This window comes from Pangasianodon hypophthalmus, chromosome 7, assembly GCF_027358585.1.
Source record: "Pangasianodon hypophthalmus isolate fPanHyp1 chromosome 7, fPanHyp1.pri, whole genome shotgun sequence".
Taxonomy (NCBI): Eukaryota; Metazoa; Chordata; class Actinopteri; order Siluriformes; family Pangasiidae; genus Pangasianodon; species Pangasianodon hypophthalmus.
In genome coordinates this window covers 3305057-3323836 of record NC_069716.1, presented here as the reverse complement: position 1 = coordinate 3323836, position 18780 = coordinate 3305057, and the positions used below count along the sequence as shown (strand labels likewise).

Sequence of the window (18780 nt, the reverse complement as noted above, 5' to 3'; positions counted from 1 at the left end):
CTTTCAGGGAGATCTACTGATTCCTGTCGAGAGCCCAAAGATGTAATGCCCACAACTCGGGTTGGGGGTGCCAAATTGTCCTGTTTGCCTGAGAGAGAAGATCCTGCCTCAGGGGAATGGGCCACGGGGCCGCCGTAAGCAGCTGAGATAGCTCTGAGAACCAGAGTTTGTTTCTCCAGAGCCGGGCCACTAGGTGGACACTGTGTTTGTGGTCCCTGATTTGTCTGATTACCTGAGGGATCAGAGCGATCGGGGGGAAAGCATACAGGAGAAGGTTGGGCCGATCGTGGGCCAACGCATCCTCGCTCTTTGAAAAATATATTATATTATATATATTATATATCCCCAACCCGTGTTGGAAGCGTCTGTTGAGACAACCTTCCTCCTGTGAACAATGCCCATGGTTACGCCCTGTTTGAACCACTGGGGGTTCTTCCAGGGAGCCAGAGCCGCAACGCAGGCCTGGGTCACCCTGATACGAAGGCAACCGTGACGCCACGCACTGGGCGGCACTTATGGTTTCAGCCAGTACTGGAGGGGTCTCATACGAAGCAGGCCCAACCGTAGTACTGGTGATGCAGAGGCCATGAGCCCTAGCATCCTTTGAAACGTTTTGAGAGGGCGAATGGCTCCAATTTTGAAGGAAGCCGCAAGCTGCTGTATAGCTAGCGCACGTTCTGGTGTGACTGCTGCCCTCATGCCGGCTGAGTTGAAAACTGCCCCCAGGAATGAAGTTTGTTGGCTGGGGGACAGCAAGCTCTTGGCAAAGTTGACCCTGAGTCCTAGGCACTCCAAGTGGCTGAGGAAGAGGGCTCTGTGAGACACTAGCTCGGCCTCTGACTGGGCTAAGATGAGCCAGTCGTCGAGATAATTCAGAATGCGGATTCCTTTCTGTCTCAGAGGGGAAAGAGCTGCATCTATGCACTTCGTAAAAGTGCGAGGAGCCAGGGACAGCCCGAAGGGCATGACCGTGTATTGATAGGCCACTCCCTTGAAGGCGAAACTCAAGAATCGTCTGTGATGGGGGGCTATCTGGATGTGAAAGTATGCGAAAGTATCTCTCATAACAGAGATCGTTTCGGGGGTGGTCCAGCGACAGCGAGACTTTGCCCCTTCCTCTTCCTGTCCAGTAAATCAGGACGACGCCCGAGGCGCAGAATCCAGCGTCAACTTGGGCTGGGGTCCTTGGCGTCTCAAAAATGAGTGGCGTCTGGCCAAGCGGGAGCGCTGCGGAAGCTCAGGCTGTTGAGTAGGCTCGAAAGGGCTAGGTCCGTCGCACTGCACAGCTCCTTGAAGGCCGCAGGATCGGGCCCCGACTCATCCATAACTTGGAGGAGTTTTGCCTGAAAAACCTGGAGCACGGCCATTGAATGCAGAGCTGAGGCTGTCTGCCCAGTGGAAGAGTAAGCTCGTCCAGCAAGGGCAGACGTTGTTCTGCACGGTTTCGAGGGGTGTGCAACCTTCGCTTTCCATCCGATGGAAGTGGGCGGGCAGAGGTGTGTGGCCACTGACTCATCCAGCAGAGGTAGCCTCTCATAGCCCTTTTTGTCCGCGCCGTTGATCGTGGAGAACGCGGATGAAACGGACGTGCGAAGGCGAGCCAAATAAGGAGCGCGCCACGACTTAGTGAGCTCATCATGGACCTCTGGACAAAAAGGCGCGGCTCACTGATGAGGAGCCTGGCGGCACCCCGGCAGGAACCATTTATCGAGGCGGCTCCAAGTGGGCTTCTCCGGCGTGGTTTAAAGAGAACGCAGAAGAGCTCGGCGTCCGTACTCGTCTTGGTGACGCTGGAATCCATAGACGGCAAAGGGACGGGGTTGAAGGGAGAGCCCGAAGTATCCTCTGCGTCTGACACCGCTAAAGACATGCTGTCATCTCGCGTCAGCCAAGGGACGCTGGTCCGGGCGCTCAAAAATGACGGGAGAATCCTCTCTGCAAGGCGAGAGCGAGGCACGCGGGGTCTGAGCCGACGTGAGCTCGCTCGCGGCCGGGGCGCTGTGCTTCTCTGCCTCGTCATTTTTACCTCGCAGGTCCCTGTGAGGAAGAAAACGGGGGGGCGCGAGAAGCGGCATCGCTTTCTGAAAAGAAAGCGATCCGAGTGCGCAGAGAAGAGAGACTCATGCTCACAGAATGCGAGCATTCCATCTCCGTCAGAGCGGCTTCCGCATGGGGACGGCCCAGGCAGGAAACGCACTCTGAGTGGCCGTCATCAGCGTGCAGAGCGGAGCTGCATGAGCTGCAATGACGGCGTGGCATTATATCAACGCCGCTTGCTCTTTTAGAGGAAAATGCTCTTTAGAGAAAAAAGGCTCTTTTAGCTCTCTTTGCTCTTTTAGCTCTTTTCGCTCTTTTCGCTCCTTTTTAGCTCGCCGAATGGCGGCAGGGGACGAGCTGGTATCGGCGCTGGACGCTGAACGGTGGCTCGAAGCTCGGCGAGAACAGCGGGATGGTGTCGACGAGTAGCTCTTGTCCGCAGCGAGGCGTGTCAACGGCGAGCGGCTTCAGTCTCGTAGCTCAGCGTAGAGAATGCTCTTCGTCGCTGAAGGAGAATTGATCTGAGATCCTATGGCACAATGCCCGCTTATATAGCCAGATGGTCCTCCCATCCTGGCGGGCTTCCTTGCCATAGGTGCGTGCAGTTCCGCTGCCGAGCCATTGGTTCGCTTTATTGCACTGCACGAACCAATGGCCGTGCAGTTTCACTGTGTGATTGTAAAGGCTTCAGTCATCGGAGAAAAGGAGTTTTTCCCCATAGAGTCTAGCGACGCAGTACGAGTGTAGTATCGAAAGGGAATTATATTTATACTATAGGCGGTCTGTACTGAGCATGCCCCAGAATATGACATGATTGGATGTAATAAAAAAGGCTGGTGTATGTAGCCTGGAAGCAATTTAGGCCTCAATCCTATTGTCTCATATTAATATTTTGGTCTCAAACCCAGATGAACATTCAGTGTATAGCCAAAAAAAAAAACCTATTAAAAAAAGCTGATCTTGCCATTCCAATACTTTTTGCCGTGGGGAGTATTTGAGTTCAACACTCCTGGTCTAACCACCCGCAGCTGCTGAGGATGGCCCCACACAGACAGCCTGAAGTTACATGAGATTACTGTGGGTACTGCTTAGAAACCATGAAGACGGCTTTGGACTTGAATTGATATCAAGAGTTTTGCTACAACGACTTAGGACTACAATTGTTCTGATAGCTTTAGGACTACAATTCCCATGAACAGTTTTGCACTCAAGTTTCCATCAGTGAACAGTTGGTAACTTCAACAAAATAGACTTGATATGAAACCTATAATGAATTTTCCTGGTTACACAATTGCACTTTTTGACCATATAGTATACAGTTCTAGAAGGGAATTATTTATAGTCGGACTATCCGGTGTCACCCAGATGAGGATGTGCTCCTGTTTGAGTCTGGTTCCTCTCAAGATTTCTTCCTCATGTCGTCTCAGGGAGTTTTTCCATGCTATCGTTGCCTCTGGCTTTCTCATTAGGGATAAATTCATAAATTTAAAATTTACATCCTGAATGTATATATTTCTATAAATCTGATTTGTGACAATGCTCACTGCTAAAAGCACTATACAAATAAAATTGAACTGAATTGAATAAAACTGAATTGAACTGAATTGGTCTAAAGGCTGTGGCAATAGCCTGCTTATTGCTGATCTGCTCTGGATGCTCAAGATGCAGAACATGATGGTTTATGCAGATGCTGTGCCTTTTCCTTGGTGGATCTTGAAGAGCTCCTTCTTTAACGTTTTTTTTTTTGAACAGTTAATGCCTGTCTGTTGTAGGGAAATTTTAGCTCATTTAGATTAAGCTGATGTATTCTCCACCAATATGTAAGGAAATTAGCTGTTTAGGTTAAGCTGTTGTATTCTCCACCAAAATATGTAGGGGCATAGCAGATCAGCTCAAAAGGGGAAATTTGTAAACTTAATATTTTAACAGCTGATCAACTATTCGTCCAGCGATAAGTTGAAATGAGTTTATTTATTAATTGTATATGGGATATTACCTCCGTGGCCACCGGCAATAATATCCTAAATATAGTGAAACACTATATTAAGAGCACAGTAACAAGATCGGCAGTTTAAGGCAATAAATTTGAAGCACAGAGACACAAGACACTGGCCTTTATAAAATCAGACGAGACTTTATTACTATTCTAACAACACAGAAACTAATCTAACACAAACACACACACACACACATAAACAGGGGTGAAAATTGCTTTGAAGAGAGAGTGAATGAAATTCCAAGTTACTAGCAGTTTCTCAGACCATGACCTGAACGAACCATCAACTTATCAGTTATTTTAACATTCGCTTTGTTTAGAAGGGCTTTAAACTTGTATTAAATGCACCAGTTCAGTGAGAATCTGGAGGTACTATACTTGCGTTTGTGTTGCCAGGGATTCCATCGTTGCGTTGTTGTTTGGAAGGGGTTTCCGGTGATGTTGATTGGTCGGCGGTCTGGTTGGCCTTATGTAGCGTCTCGAAAGACCAATGAGGAAGATAAACAGAGTGAGGCACGAACCCGGCGGAGTCTTGTAGGCGGGTTGCAAAACTTTGAAGAATGGTTCACAGAGGTGTGAAGGCGAGAGATGGAGGCTTTGCAAGAACCAGTCTGGATGCAGAGTCTCGGAGCAAGCGTGATCTCCTCGTGATGAACTTCTAAAGCTCTTGGTTGATGAGACTTCCTTCAGATGTGGATGGAGACTCTTGCAGAGATGTAGTGGATGAGACTCTTGGAAGATGGATTGGATGAGACTCCTTGAAAGATGTTGGACTCTCTCAAGGATGGATAGGATGAGACTCAGAGTTTCCTTTGTGTCAGGGGGTTTTAACCCTTTCCAGTTGGGCTGACCCCAAAGTGTTTGCTCCAATCAGCAGGATTTTGGGGCAGGGTGTAAACTGTATTCTCCTCCTCTGACACTAATTAACATTCTGGTCTCTGAGTTATGTGCTTTGCAAACTTTGCATAAGGTTAAGTTAGAACTTTGTTAAGGAATTTGGTAACATGCATGTAATACATCATACTCAACTTTACATTATACCAACCCTTAGGAAATTCAATAGTGATCACACACATACCAAACATGACATACCTGCTGTTATTGATACACACACGAACACTATGGTCCCTGTTAAATGATCAAAAAGCATCATAATGATCTGGTGGCTATAAGCATGACCCACATATGGAATGACATTAAAAGAGGCAACAAGTTTTCAAACTATGGTGCATCATCTTAAAAGTCATTGTCCTTATAGGAGATGTAAAGAAGCCTTATGCAGTCTGTTAAAGCTGGGTTCTGTGGAATGTGTGAAGGGTGGTGAACTTTGTGTTCCTGGGGAGAACAAAGGTCTCATTCCATGAGGGTCCTTGGGTGAGTTCCCCCCCCCTTTTCTGTAGTTATTAGTTTTAGCATCGTGTTGGGTGAGCCATCTGGTCTTGGCCAGCGATCTAGATCAACAAGTTTGACAGAGGTTCCTCTTGGCTAAGAGGGTTCATCCTCTGGTCAGGGATGTCCTATCAGTTGCTGATTGTTCACAGGGCAGTTGAAATCCAGCAATCAGTAAACAAGTGGTAATTAACTTGGGTCTGCAAAGTCTGGGAGCAGGATTCCTAGCTTTATGGCTTCTTTGCTTTCCTTGCCTGTTCACTTCAGATCCTACACTGTGCTTGTGTGTGTGTGTGTGTGAGTGTGAGTCATCCTTAAGTAGTACTAACCAGATGTAATATATCACTTTTCGTTTCCTGCTTTAAGAAAGAAACAACAACAAAAAAGTATTTGGGTCTTAATATATCTTTTTTTTTTTTTGGGGTTCAACAACATTTTTTCTTTTTTTATTTTGTGTTAATGAGCAACTCCAACAGCCCTTTTTCTATAGTCTTTATTTATTTATTTATTTATTTATTGTAAAAGTTAGAGATTCAGCCACATAATGAGCAGGTTTTTAATCCTTATAAATTTTTAAATCTGTGGAATGCCTTCATGCATACTAGCCTAATTTTTCGAGGTAAATAAACCTGATTATCGACATTGATAACACATTCGTATAATAACCCAACAGTCTAAAAAAATTGCAAGATATGGCATTTACTCACTTATAGTGAGAAAGCAGCAGCAACAACAACAAAAAAAGCCTCCATGGTCAGTAAATGACTGACAGTTGTAAGTTTTGGGCGTCGTATCAATTGAAAAGCCTTTAATCATCACTGCCAAAAAAGTAAAATAATTATAAAAATCAGCCTTACAAAGTAAAAAAGCTGGGTGAACATCCTCTAAGTGTGGTGATTCCATAATTTTTGCCAGGGGTTATATAAAAATCAGCCTTAAAAGAGGTTGGAACCCATTTTGGAACAAGTTATGTATTAACATGTTTTCAAGTATTCACACCACATCAGTTGTCTTTATTGTTTTGTAACGTTGAGGCAGAAACAAGATTTAATAATCCCCACTGTTTTCTCTGGTTTCATATCAGTGAACCTGACTGATCATCTAATCCATGGATCCATGAATCCATTTATAACACATGATTTTTGGTGTCCTTTCACTAGAGTCTGAAACACAAGTACAGAGATGGGTGAATAAAACAAGCCCCGCCCACAGTTAATGCGGATGTAAGAGTCCTTGACTTATGTTTAAGGCCAACCCACATCCTTCTTGGAAATACACTAGCAATGCAACATTAGTTTTGTTTAAACACAGAAATTTATGAATAATGTTAAACATTATATTTTGGTAACATTTTTAATGAAATTACTCTTTATATTTATTGTGTCTTCAGAAAAAAAAAACAACAGACACATAGGCAACATTAAAAGTGCAACACTAAAAGTTCACCTTTAGTCAAAGTTAATAATAGGGAACTTAAAAGAAACAATGGACTTGCTTTAAACAAGTGTACAGACATAAAATAATATACTGAATTTAGGTATTTTTTTTTCATACTATTCATTATGAGATTATTGTAAACGAATATTAGATCATTTCTAAACTTCGGTTGACATATAATTTTGCTATGCTAATGTATCTGTCAGCAAAGTAATACAATTTAAAAAAAATGTTGGTTTAATAAACTTTTAGTTGTTTTATCATAATTTCATGGCAAAAAAATAGTATACATTTTCTTATAGTCAGAATATTTTACTAGTTAAAACATTTTCACAGTTTTTTAAGTGTAATAGTAGCATGTGCTATGAATGATTTATCTTACAGTTTTCTTCACATCGGAGTACACACACTCATCTAATGAGCCAGTTTTCCTTTTTTCAGCTTTGGCGTTCCTCTTCGAGAATTGCAAAGCTGAATAATTCAGTGTCTCAGCTTCAGATTCCTGAAAAAAAATGCAAAAACATGAAAAGAAATCGAGCTGAAAGTAATAACCATACAATATGGGTAACTGCACTATACACACGAACTACACAGAACAAGAGCAGCATTGCACATCCATGAGTCGGATATTTGGTAGTGAGACTCATACATAACTAAAGGAGACATAGTGGTATCTACCGGAAAAAAAATATTACCCATACAATATATAATAATATAAAATCGATACTATATATATTTTTTGTTGTTGTACACGTACCTGCCTTGTTCCTGAAGAATTTTCCATAGAAGTGTTTACTATTAAAACAGAAATACACTCATCAGTGATTTTTAATAGAAATAATAGAAATTAACTGGAATTATTATCTGATGATAAAAGCACTTACTTTTATCGCACTTTGTTCTCCTCAGTATGAAATAAGTGAGACAGAAAATCAGAAGTGCACACAAGCCCAAAGCCGTTCCCAAACCGAGCACTGTCGAATGTAGAGATCTAGTCATTTCTGATACTGTAATTTCACAATGTTATCAATAAAAATGATTTCATATGCAAAATATGCTTTATAAATTTAGGATAATTATTTAATCTTGAATTATGAGGCATTTTACCTGTCTTTTCTTGTGTGATCATGTTAGTGCTGTTTCCATGCAGTGTTGGTTCACACACCACTGAATTATCACACAGAGCTGGTTTAGATGTTTATGATGAAATAGTAACATGCTCACATATAAACATTTATCATGATTCACTAAAAGTCTGTAACTCAGTGTTGTTGAAGAAAACACAGTTAGCATTTCACTACTTCACAATTATTTGTCTTCCAGGTTGAACATGCTAATGGTAATAAGGGAAAATATCACTACATTAAACCAGGAGCTTAATCAATTTAACTCAAAATCCTACCTTTAATTTTTAAATAAGTTCCATCTCCAAACACAATGTTGGGGAATGTCAGTGCACAGTAGTACATGGCTTCATCAGACAGAGTGATGTTTAAAATGATCATATTGAAGCAGTTTGAAGATCTTACAATTTGAAAACGAGACTTTTGGAATCCATTATAAAATGCTTCTCCACCATCTTTAATGAACCTGACTATAATCTGAGGTTTTTTTCTGTTCGGTTGCTTAAACAAAGATATCATGCTAAATGTTCTGTTATAAATACAACATCGCAGAGTAGCCGAGTCTCCGATATCCACACTGAGCTCTTTATCAGGCTGATAAACTAGTGACTCTGTGAGGGATTGTGCAGTAACCCAGCGTCTACCAGGTTGGACTGTATCTAGAACAAAAATGCATTAATTAGGTAATGAATGTACTTCATATATTATCATACACAAAGTGCTATTAAAGATTGACTTTGAAACTTGAAGGAATAACATTGGAGTTAATTTAAAATACAATTGCACACAAAATAAGTGGTTTAAAGAAATAGATTTATATAGATTTATATTGATCTCTATAAATTACTTACACATGGTGCTGAAGATCAAAATTAAGATACAGAATCCAGTCATTTTTCATTTCTCAGGGATTCTGCAGTGTTTGTATCTCATTTAGCAACAGAATATGAATGCGCTTGAAGCATGGTTTGAATTTATATTTATACTATAGGCGGTCTGTACTGAGCACGCCCCAGAATATGACATGATTGGATGTAAGAAAAAAAAAGGCATGATAAGGAAGCACATGGTATTCTGATCTGCCTACATCTACCCCACATATTTCCATAGTTGTGTTTTGGTGTTGCACAGAGATATCATGACAAAGATGTTATGATCAAATGGAAAGTGTGGTTTACTGTTTACTCACGTGTGCCTACACTAACATCTCATTGTTGTTTATTTTAATTGCTCTCTGAATTCAACTTATGTATACAAAAGCTTGCTTATGTGGTAACAAAAACAAATAGTTGAATAATTTTTATTCTACGAATTTTCAAGTGTGAATCTCTGGCCTATGCTGTTGTATGTAGCCTGGGTGTAATTTAGGCCTCAATCCTGTCGTCTCATATTCATATTTTGATCTCAATCCCATATGAACATTCAGTGTATAGCAAGAAAAAAAAAAAAAGCTGATCTTGCCATTCCAATACTTTTCGGCCTGGGCAGTATTTGAGTTTGACACTCCTGGTCTAACCACCCGCAGCTGCTGAGGATGGCCCTACACAGACAGCCTGAAGTTACATGAGATTACTGTGGGTACTACTTAGAAACCATGAAGACGGCTTTGGACTTGAATTGATATGAACAGTTTTGCTACAGTGGCTTAGGACTACAATTGCTCTGATAGATTTAGGACTACAATTCCCATGAACAGTTTTGCACTCAAGTTTCCATCAGTGAACATTTGGTAACTTCAACAAATAAACTTTATCTGAAAATTATAATGAATTTCCCTGGTTACACAATTGCACTTTTTGACCATATAGTATACAGTTATAGAAGGGAATTATTTATAATTGGACTATCCTATGTCACCCAGATAAAGATGGGCTGGAGTCTGGTTCCTCTCAAGTTTTCTTCCTCATGTTGTCTCAGGGAGTTTTTCCTTGCCACTGGCGCCTCTGGTTTGCTCGTTAGGGATAAATTTATAAATTTAAAATGTATATCCTGAGTTTATATATTTCTGAAAATCTGCATTGTAATAATGCCCATTGCTAAAAGCACTATCCAAATAAAATTGAATTGAATTGAATTGGTCTAAAGGCTGTGACAATAGCCTGCTTATTGCTGATCTACTCTTCATGCTCAAGATGCAGAACATCATGATGGTTGCAGATGCTGTGCCTTTTCTTTGGTGGATCTTGAACAGCTCCTTCTTTAACTTTTTTTATTTTGTAACAATTAATGCATTACATTACAATTTACAATACATTTTTTCTTTTTCCATTTTCTGTTAATGAGCAACTCCAACAGGGGACTCTAGTGCTTCATACTACTATCCATCCGAGTGGCTCACCGCTTAGCCAGCTGCTCCCAGGAGAGCAGCACCATGCTGTCTCCCAAGGTCCCTCCTCTGTCCTCAACTCCCTCTATTCCAGAACCAGGAGTGGAACCCATGCACATTGACTCCACGTGCCTCACTACGGTGGAACGACATCGTCGGCTGACCCAGAGGTTCTGCTTATATTGTGCAGCCAGTGGGCACGTAATTACCAAGAGCCCCATTCACCCTCCTCGACTTCTGGTGAGTTATATAACTTCTCCGCAAGTTTGTGTGTCACCTCTCACCACAGTCATAACTCTGAGTACTGCTAATTACTCAGTTTCGGTTACAGCCCTCATCGACTCAGCCGGCAATTTCATATCCGGAGAACTCTGCCATCAACTCCAGCTCAGGAAAAGCCCAAACCCTGCAAGCTATCAAGCACACTCCATAACGGGAACTCCCCTCAGTCAGAGAGCCATCAGACAGCCATCAGATGGGGCAATACAATTACAAGTGGGCTGTTTGCACTCAGAATCCATTGAACTCCAGCTTCTGGAAAAAGCCACCTCTGATCTCCTGGTGGGACGGCCTTAGTTAGTAAGACAGAATCCTATAATTTCATGGTCCACGGGCGAAGTCCTACGGTGTGGCGATCAATGCTTCCCTGAATGTTTCCCTCTCTGTCCTCAGCCCCTCCCGGTCTGTACCCCATCCATAGAAAGCCCTATAGAGCCACAGCCGGTGGATATTCTTGCCTGTTATAACCAGTACAAGGATGTCTTCTGCACTAAACAAGCCTCCCAGCTACCACCCCATAGGCCATGGGACTGTGCCATAGACCTCATACTGGGTGAGCCAGTGCCTGAAGGTAAAATTTACCCTTTGTCAATTCTGGAACAAAAGGCCATAGAGGAATACATCCAGGAGGTGCTACAACAAGGCTATATCGTCCCATCTACTTCCCCTGCTGCTTCCAGCTTCTTTTTTCTGGCTGAAAAAGATGGAGGTCTCCGGCCTTGCATAGATTACCGGGCACTCATCAAGATCACCGTTAAATACCATTACCCACTTCCCCTTGTCCCAGCAGCATTGGAACAACTCCGGGGTGCCCAGATATTCACCAAGTTGGACCTTCGCAGTGCATACAACCTCATCTGGATACGAGAGGGGGATGAGTGGAAGACTGCGTTCATTACCCCCACTGGCCACTACAAGTACCGAGTTATGCCCTATGGTCTTGTCATTGCCCCCTCTGTGTTCCAGGGATTCATAAATGAGGTATTCCGGGAGTACATCAACCGCTTTGTCCTTGTGTATATCGATGATATCCTAGTCTACTCCCGGGATATGGCCGAACATCTCCAGCACGTGTCGAAGGTCCTCCAGAGACTCCGGGACCATCAGTTCTACCATAAGGCAGAGAAGTGCACGTTCCACCAACCCACGACTACCTTCCTTGGTTATAAGATTAGTGCCAGAGGCATCAAGATGGATGAGGGGAAGGTCCAAGCCATCAAGACCTGGCCAATACCCACAACTGTTAAAGAGCTCCAGACGTTCTTGGGCTTCTCTAATTTCTACTGTCGGTTTATCAAAAATTACAGTTCTATCACCTCTCCACTTACCTCCCTCCTCAAGCAAAAGCCCAAATCCCTGTCCTGGACCCAAGACGCCACCAAGGCCTTTGACATCCTGAAAGAGGCCTTCACGATGGCACCCCTTCTTCGCCACCCAGACCCCAGTAAGCCCTTCGTGGTAGAGGATGATGCCTCAACCTCTGGAGTGGGTGCCGTATTGTCTCAGCAGCAGGGGAATCCCTCACATCTCCACCCATGTGCCTATTTTTCCAAAAAACTCACCCCAGCGGAGCAGGACTACGACATGGGGAACCGTGAATTGCTGGCCATCTAGTTGGCATTGGAAGAGTGGAGGCACTGGTTGGAGGGCTCCCTTCCTTGTCCTCACTGACCACCGAAACCTTGAGTATCTGCGTGAGGCCAAGAGGCTGAATCCTAGACAAGCCAGATGGGCCCTCTTCTTTACACGATTTAACTTTGCTATTTCTTATCGTCCAGGGACCAAGAACGTGAAAGCAGATGCCCTCTCTCATCTTCATGCCCCAGAGGAACCTTCCTGTGAACCAGAACCCATCTTGCCCCCAGAGGTATTGGTGAGTCCCATACATTGGTCCCTGGATGAGGAAATAGCCGAGGCAGCAGCCATAGAACCAGCTCCTCCAGGGTGTCCCGAAAACCGCAGGTATGTCCCTGGTTCCTTACAAAATAAACTAATCAAATCCGTGCACGACTCCCTAGGCACTGGCCACCCTCGGACTGAGATGACCCTCAGGCTGCTTCAAGATCGATTCTGGTGGCCCGCGATGGCACAGGACGTCAAGCGGTTTGTCCAGGGATGCCAGGAATGCGCTATGTCCAAGACCCCATGACATCTGCCGTCAGATAAACTCCTTCCCCTTCCGGTTCCGGATCGTTCATGGTCACACTTAGGATTTGACTTTATAACTGACTTTATATCCTTCCAATGGTTATACCTGTATCCTGGAAGTTGTTGACCGATTCTCCAAAGTCTGTCGACTTCTTCCCTTAAAAGGCCTCCCTTCCGCCTTGGAGACAGTGGAGCTCTTGTTTAACCATGTTTTCAGGAACTTCGGCCTCCCTGAAGGTATTGTTTCTGACCGAGGCCCCCAGTTTATCTCCAGGGTGTGGAGGGCCTTTTTCAATCTCTTAGGTTTGACCGTGAGCCTGTCCTCTGGCTACCATCCCCAGTGCAACGGCAAAACTGAGAGAAAGATCCAAGAAATCAGCTGCTTCCTGTGAACATTCTGCCACAGCCACCAGACTTCCTGGAGTCGCGGTTCCTCGCTTGGGCTGAGTATGCACAGAACTCCCTCCATCAACCTGCCACGGACCTAACCCCATTACAATGCGTACTGTGTTAATGTAACAGGAAAACCAGGCTCTGTGACCAACAGTCAGTGCTCTCTCTCCCCAGAGTTCTAATCAGCACCACCTGTCTCCAATCACCACACTCATCAGGACTCCATATAAGCACACACCTCACATGCACTCTTTGTCTGGCCTCAACTAGGAATAGACCTCTTCTCTGTGAGTACCTGTGTTAATTTGAAGCTCCTCTACGTCTCCTTACATTTTCTCCAGCGTTCCCCTTCCAAGACACGTGAGGTGTGTGCTCTTTTCCCTCAGTCATTTACCTAGTGTCTCTATCTGTTACCCACCAGCCTGCAGTACTTATCTTTGTGTTTACCCTGTCTTTGCATACTCATTGTTTGGCAAGTCCTGTAATAAATTTGTGTTGGATTCTCACCTTTGTCTCAGAGTCTGGTATATCCTGATAATTAATTAATTAATTAATTTATTTATTTGTTTATTGTAGAAGTTAGAGACTGTATGTTTTTCCTTTTTTTGGAGCTCAAATATTCCACAGAATGAGCAGGTTTTTAATCAATTTAAACTTTTAAACCTGTGGAACGTCTTCATGCATACTAGCTTTATTTTTTGAGGTAAATAAACCTGATTATCGACATTGGTAACACATTTATATAATAACCCAACAGTCTAAAAAAAAAAGTGCAAAATATAGCACTTACTCACTTATAATGAGAAAGCAGCAGCAACAACAACAAAAAAAGCCTCCATGGTCAGTAAATGACTGACAGTTGTAAATTTTGGGCAGTATCATTTGAAAAGTCTTTAAACATCACTGCCAATAAAGTAAAATAATTACAACCCCTGGCAAAAATTATGGAATCACCACACTTAGAGGATGTTCACCCAGCTTTTTTACTTTATAGCAAACAAACAAATAACAGATATGACACAAAAAGGTTTTGTTCAATAGCTTGGAAAAAGACATGCCATTAATAAAAAATATGTCAGGAATTTTTTTTTATGTATGTTCCACAAAGCCAGAATATTAAGCTATTGAACAAAACCTTTTTGTGTCATATGTGTGATTTGTTTGTTTGCTACAAAGTAAAAAAGCTGGGTGAACATCCTCTACGTGTGGTGATTCCATAATTTTTGCCAGGGGTTGTATAAACATCAGCCTTAAAAGAGGTTGGAACCCATTTTGGAACAAGTTATGTATTAAAATGTTTTCATGTATTGACACCACATCAGTTGTCTTTATTGTTTTGTAACGTTGAGGCAGAAACAAGATTTAATAATCCCCACTGTTTTCTCTGGTTTCATATCAGTGAACCTGCCTGATCATTTAATCCATGGATCCATGAATCCATTTATAACACATGATTTTTGGTGTCCTTTCACTAGAGTCTGAAACACAAGTACAGAGATGGGTGAATAAAACAAGCCCCGCCCACAGTTAATACGGATGTAAGAGTCCTTGACTTATGTTTAAGGCCAACCCACATCCTTCTTGGAAATACACTAGCAATGCAGCATTACTTTTGTTTAAACTCAGAAATTTATGAATAATGTTGAACATTATGTTTTGGTTACATTTTTAATGAAATTACTCTTTACATTTACTGTGTCTTCAGAAAAAAAAAAAAAACAACAGACGCATAGGCAACATTAAAAGTGCAACACTAAAAGTTCACCTTTAGTCAAAGTTAATAATAGGGCACTTAAAAGAAACAATGGGCTTTAAATAAGTATACCGACATAAAATAATATTTATTATGAGATTATTGTAAATGAATATTTAATCATTTTTGACACATAATTTTGCTTCCTGAAATAAATGTATCTGTCAGCAAAAATGTTGGTTTAATAATCTTTTAGTTGTTTTATCATCATCTCATGACAAAAAAATAGTATACATTTTCTTATAGTCAGAATATTTTACTAGTTAAAACATTTTCGCAGTTTTTTAAGTGTAATAGTATCATGTGCTGTGAATGATTTATCTTACAGTTTCCTTAACATTGGAGTACACACACTCATCTAATGAGCCAGTTTTCCTTTTTTCAGCTTTGGCTTTCCTCTTCGAGAATTGTAAAGCTGCATAATTCAGTGTCTCAGCTTCAGATTCCTGAAAAAGAAATGCAAAAACATGAAAAGAAATCAAGCTCAAAGTAATAACCACACAATATGGGTAACTGCACTATACACACGAGCTACACAGAATGAGAGCAGCACTGCACATACATGAGTTGGATATTTAGTAGTGAGACTCATGCATAATTAAAGGAGACATAGTGGTATCTACAGAAAAAAAAATTACCTATAAAATATATAATAATATAAAATCAACACTATATATATTTTTTGTTGTTGTACACGTACCTGCCCTGTTCCTGAAGAATTTTTCGTAGAAGTGTTTTCTATTAATACAGAAATACACTTATTAGTGATTATTTTTAATGGAAATAAAAGTAAGTGAAATGATTATTTTATGACAAAAGCACCTACTTTTATCACATTTTCTCCTCCTCAGTATGAAATAAGTGAGACAGAAAATCAGAAGTGCACACAAACCCAAAGCCGTTCCCAAACCGAGCACTGTCGAATGTAGAGATCTAATCATTTCTGATACTGTTATCTCACCATGTTATCAGTACAAATGATTTTATAGGCAAAATATGCTTTATGAATTTAGGAAAATTATTCAATGATGAATTATGAGACAACATACCTGTTTTCTCTTGTGTGTTCATGTTAGTGCTGTTTCCATGCAGTGTAGGTTCACACACCACTGAATTATCACACAGAGCTGGTTTAGATGTTTCTGATGAAATAGTAACATGCTCACCTATAAACATTTATCATGATTCACTAAAAGTCTGTAACTCAGTGTTGTTGAAGAAAATACAGTTAGCATTTTACTACTTCACTATTATTTGTCTTCCAGGTCGAAAATGCTAATGGTAATAAGGAAAGATATCACTACATTAAACCAGGAGCTTAATCAATTTAACTCAAAATCCTACCTTTAATTTTTAAATAAGTTCCATCTCCAAACACAATGTTGACTTCCGTCAGTGCACAGTAGTACATGGCTTCATCAGACTGAGTGGTGTTTAAAATGGTCACATAGAAACAATTTGAAGATCTTCCTATTTGAAAACGAGACTTTTGGAATCCATTATGAAATGTTTCTCCATCAGTTTTAAAGATCTTAACTATAATCTGAGGTTTTTTTCTGTTTAGTTGCTTAAACAAAGCTATCATCTTGAATCCTTTTATAAAAACACAACACCGCAGAGTAGCCGAGTTGCCAATATCCACAATGAGCTCTTCATCAGGCTGATAAACTGTTGACTCTGTGAGAGATTGTGCAGTAACCCAGCGTCTACCAGGTTGGACTGTATCTAGAAAAGCAAATGCATTAATTAGGTAATAACCTTAAGCCAACAACTTATCAGAATAACATTGGAGTTCCTTCTACATACAACTACATACAAAAGCACTTTAAAGCAATAATTAATATGTGTATATATATATATATATATATATATATATATATATATATATATATATATATATATATATATATAATTTATTAAACTAGATAGGAATACTTTGCTCATATTACTTACACATGGTGCTGAAGATCAAAATTAAAATCCAGAAAACAGACATTTTTCATTTCTCAGAAATTCTACAGTGTTTGTATCTCATTTATCAACAGACTATGAATGCACTTGAAGCATGGTTTGAATTTATATGTGTACTATAGGCGGTCTGTACTGAGCACGCCCCAGAATATGACGTGTGATTGGCTGTAATAAATGAAAAAAATATATACATGATGAGCCAAACAGTGTTATCCCCAACCCCATCTCACCCAATTCATTCAAAATAATTTACATGTACTCTCACGTGTAATGGAGGAATAAAAAATAACCTGGTTTAAAGAAAATCTTGGTTGAGCACTTGATCAGCATTGTTTAAAATGTCAGAGAATTTTTTCATAGGAAGTCATTTACAAAAGAAGCAGATTACAGAGTACAAGTACAGAGCAGTTAAAGAAATAAATAAAAACATGAGAATTTGAGTAAGAGCTCTTACTCCAGAGAGCTTCACACACTACTCATAATATAACTGATGCATTTAAAAGAATTTTTTTACGATGTAATTAAAATAAATCCACTGAGTCTACACTGTTATACTATTATAGCCTTTCATACCTCTGGTCTCTAAGTGACCTATCACTGACTACAGAGAACTCTTTTAATCAGTGAATATGTAAATGTGTTTATGAAAATATAAATGTAGGATCTACTGAAATTATGAAGAGGATCAGTGTTATCTGAGGACTTAGATATAAATGAGTCTTACCTCTGACTGTTACAACACTCCGGCACTGAAGACTCCTTTCAAAAAAGTTAAATAAAATATCCAGATTATACCTTTAATTTTTAAATAAATAAAAGTTGATAAAAAAAATACCTCAAACAGATCAGTTATTAAAGGGACTGAAGACTGATGTTCTATGATAAAGTAAATCAGGTCTGAATATGTAGAAAAATATAATAAATAATATAAAATCTACAGGACTGTAGAACTGTCAGTAAATATAAGCACATGAAATGACAATAAATACATTATATTTCCTTCAATTGTATATCTAAATTTTGTTTAAGCCTAGATTCCACTCTCAGAGCTGAACACTGCCACCTAGTGGTTAAAACTGGTGTATATTTAAATCATCTTTCATTTGTGTAAACAGGTGCTTGGTTGCTTGCTGTAGAAAGTTGTGAGTTTAAATGTAATTTAACTTAATCTACTTTCAGAACTCTGGTCTGGTGAACTGGACTATGGGATTATGTTGTCTGAGAAGGATACATGCCATGCTACCTTCAAATCTCACCTTTTCTCAGGAGCATGCAAATGTCACTCAAAAAATGCTGTTTACATAAGACACAATGCTGGATTATTAATTAATTAATTAATTTGTTTTGTTTGTTTGTTCAAATGTATTTAAATTGAATATCTACTATTCATTCAATTATTCAGCAGAAAGGTTACTGAGGTGCATTAACACTGTATTTGTAGTTGACTGATGTTCTGTGGTTGATGTTGCTATGGTAACCAACTACATTTTTACCTCACAAGACTTTCAACACCAGGGACAGCGACAGACTTTCCCTTTCACTCTTCAGATGTAATAGGAAATCTAGTCTTTGAAAAAAAGATCATTAAATGAAGTGAAGTAATTATGTTAAAGAAAAACTAAAAGAAAATTCTGAAAAATTAATTCTTACTTTTTAGTGATATACATGGTGTTATTTTTATGTGATGCAACCAAGAAAATTAACTCACATTGTTACTTCACTTGAGTTTCAACACCATGGACAGCGACAAAATCCTGACCAGGAGCTAAAATAGAGGTCTGTAATCTAAAGGCTGAGTCCCAGACCACATACCAAATAGTGTACTAAGTAGTGCCTTAAAAAAAAAAAAAAAAAGTACACCTTCTATGGTAGCAGGCATTTTGACATTGTATTTAGTGTGCAGGTATGTGGTTTAGAACTGATCCTA

At 40.4% G+C, this 18780-nt stretch overlaps 1 protein-coding gene and 1 pseudogene across 1 annotated transcript; both read right to left on the bottom strand.

Moving 5' to 3' along the window:
• Positions 1-6934: 6934 nt before the first annotated feature.
• LOC113547187 (uncharacterized) lies at positions 6935-8877 on the bottom strand (annotated as a pseudogene).
• A 6322-nt stretch (positions 8878-15199) lies between these two features.
• LOC113547199 (uncharacterized) lies at positions 15200-16878 on the bottom strand. Its single transcript, XM_053235577.1, has 6 exons — positions 16836-16878; positions 16227-16607; positions 15932-16048; positions 15709-15798; positions 15583-15620; positions 15200-15328 (listed from the first exon to the last, which is right to left on the bottom strand). The coding sequence occupies exons 1-6, from the start codon at positions 16876-16878 to the stop codon at positions 15200-15202; spliced, it is 798 nt and encodes a 265-aa protein (XP_053091552.1).
• Positions 16879-18780: the final 1902 nt, after the last annotated feature.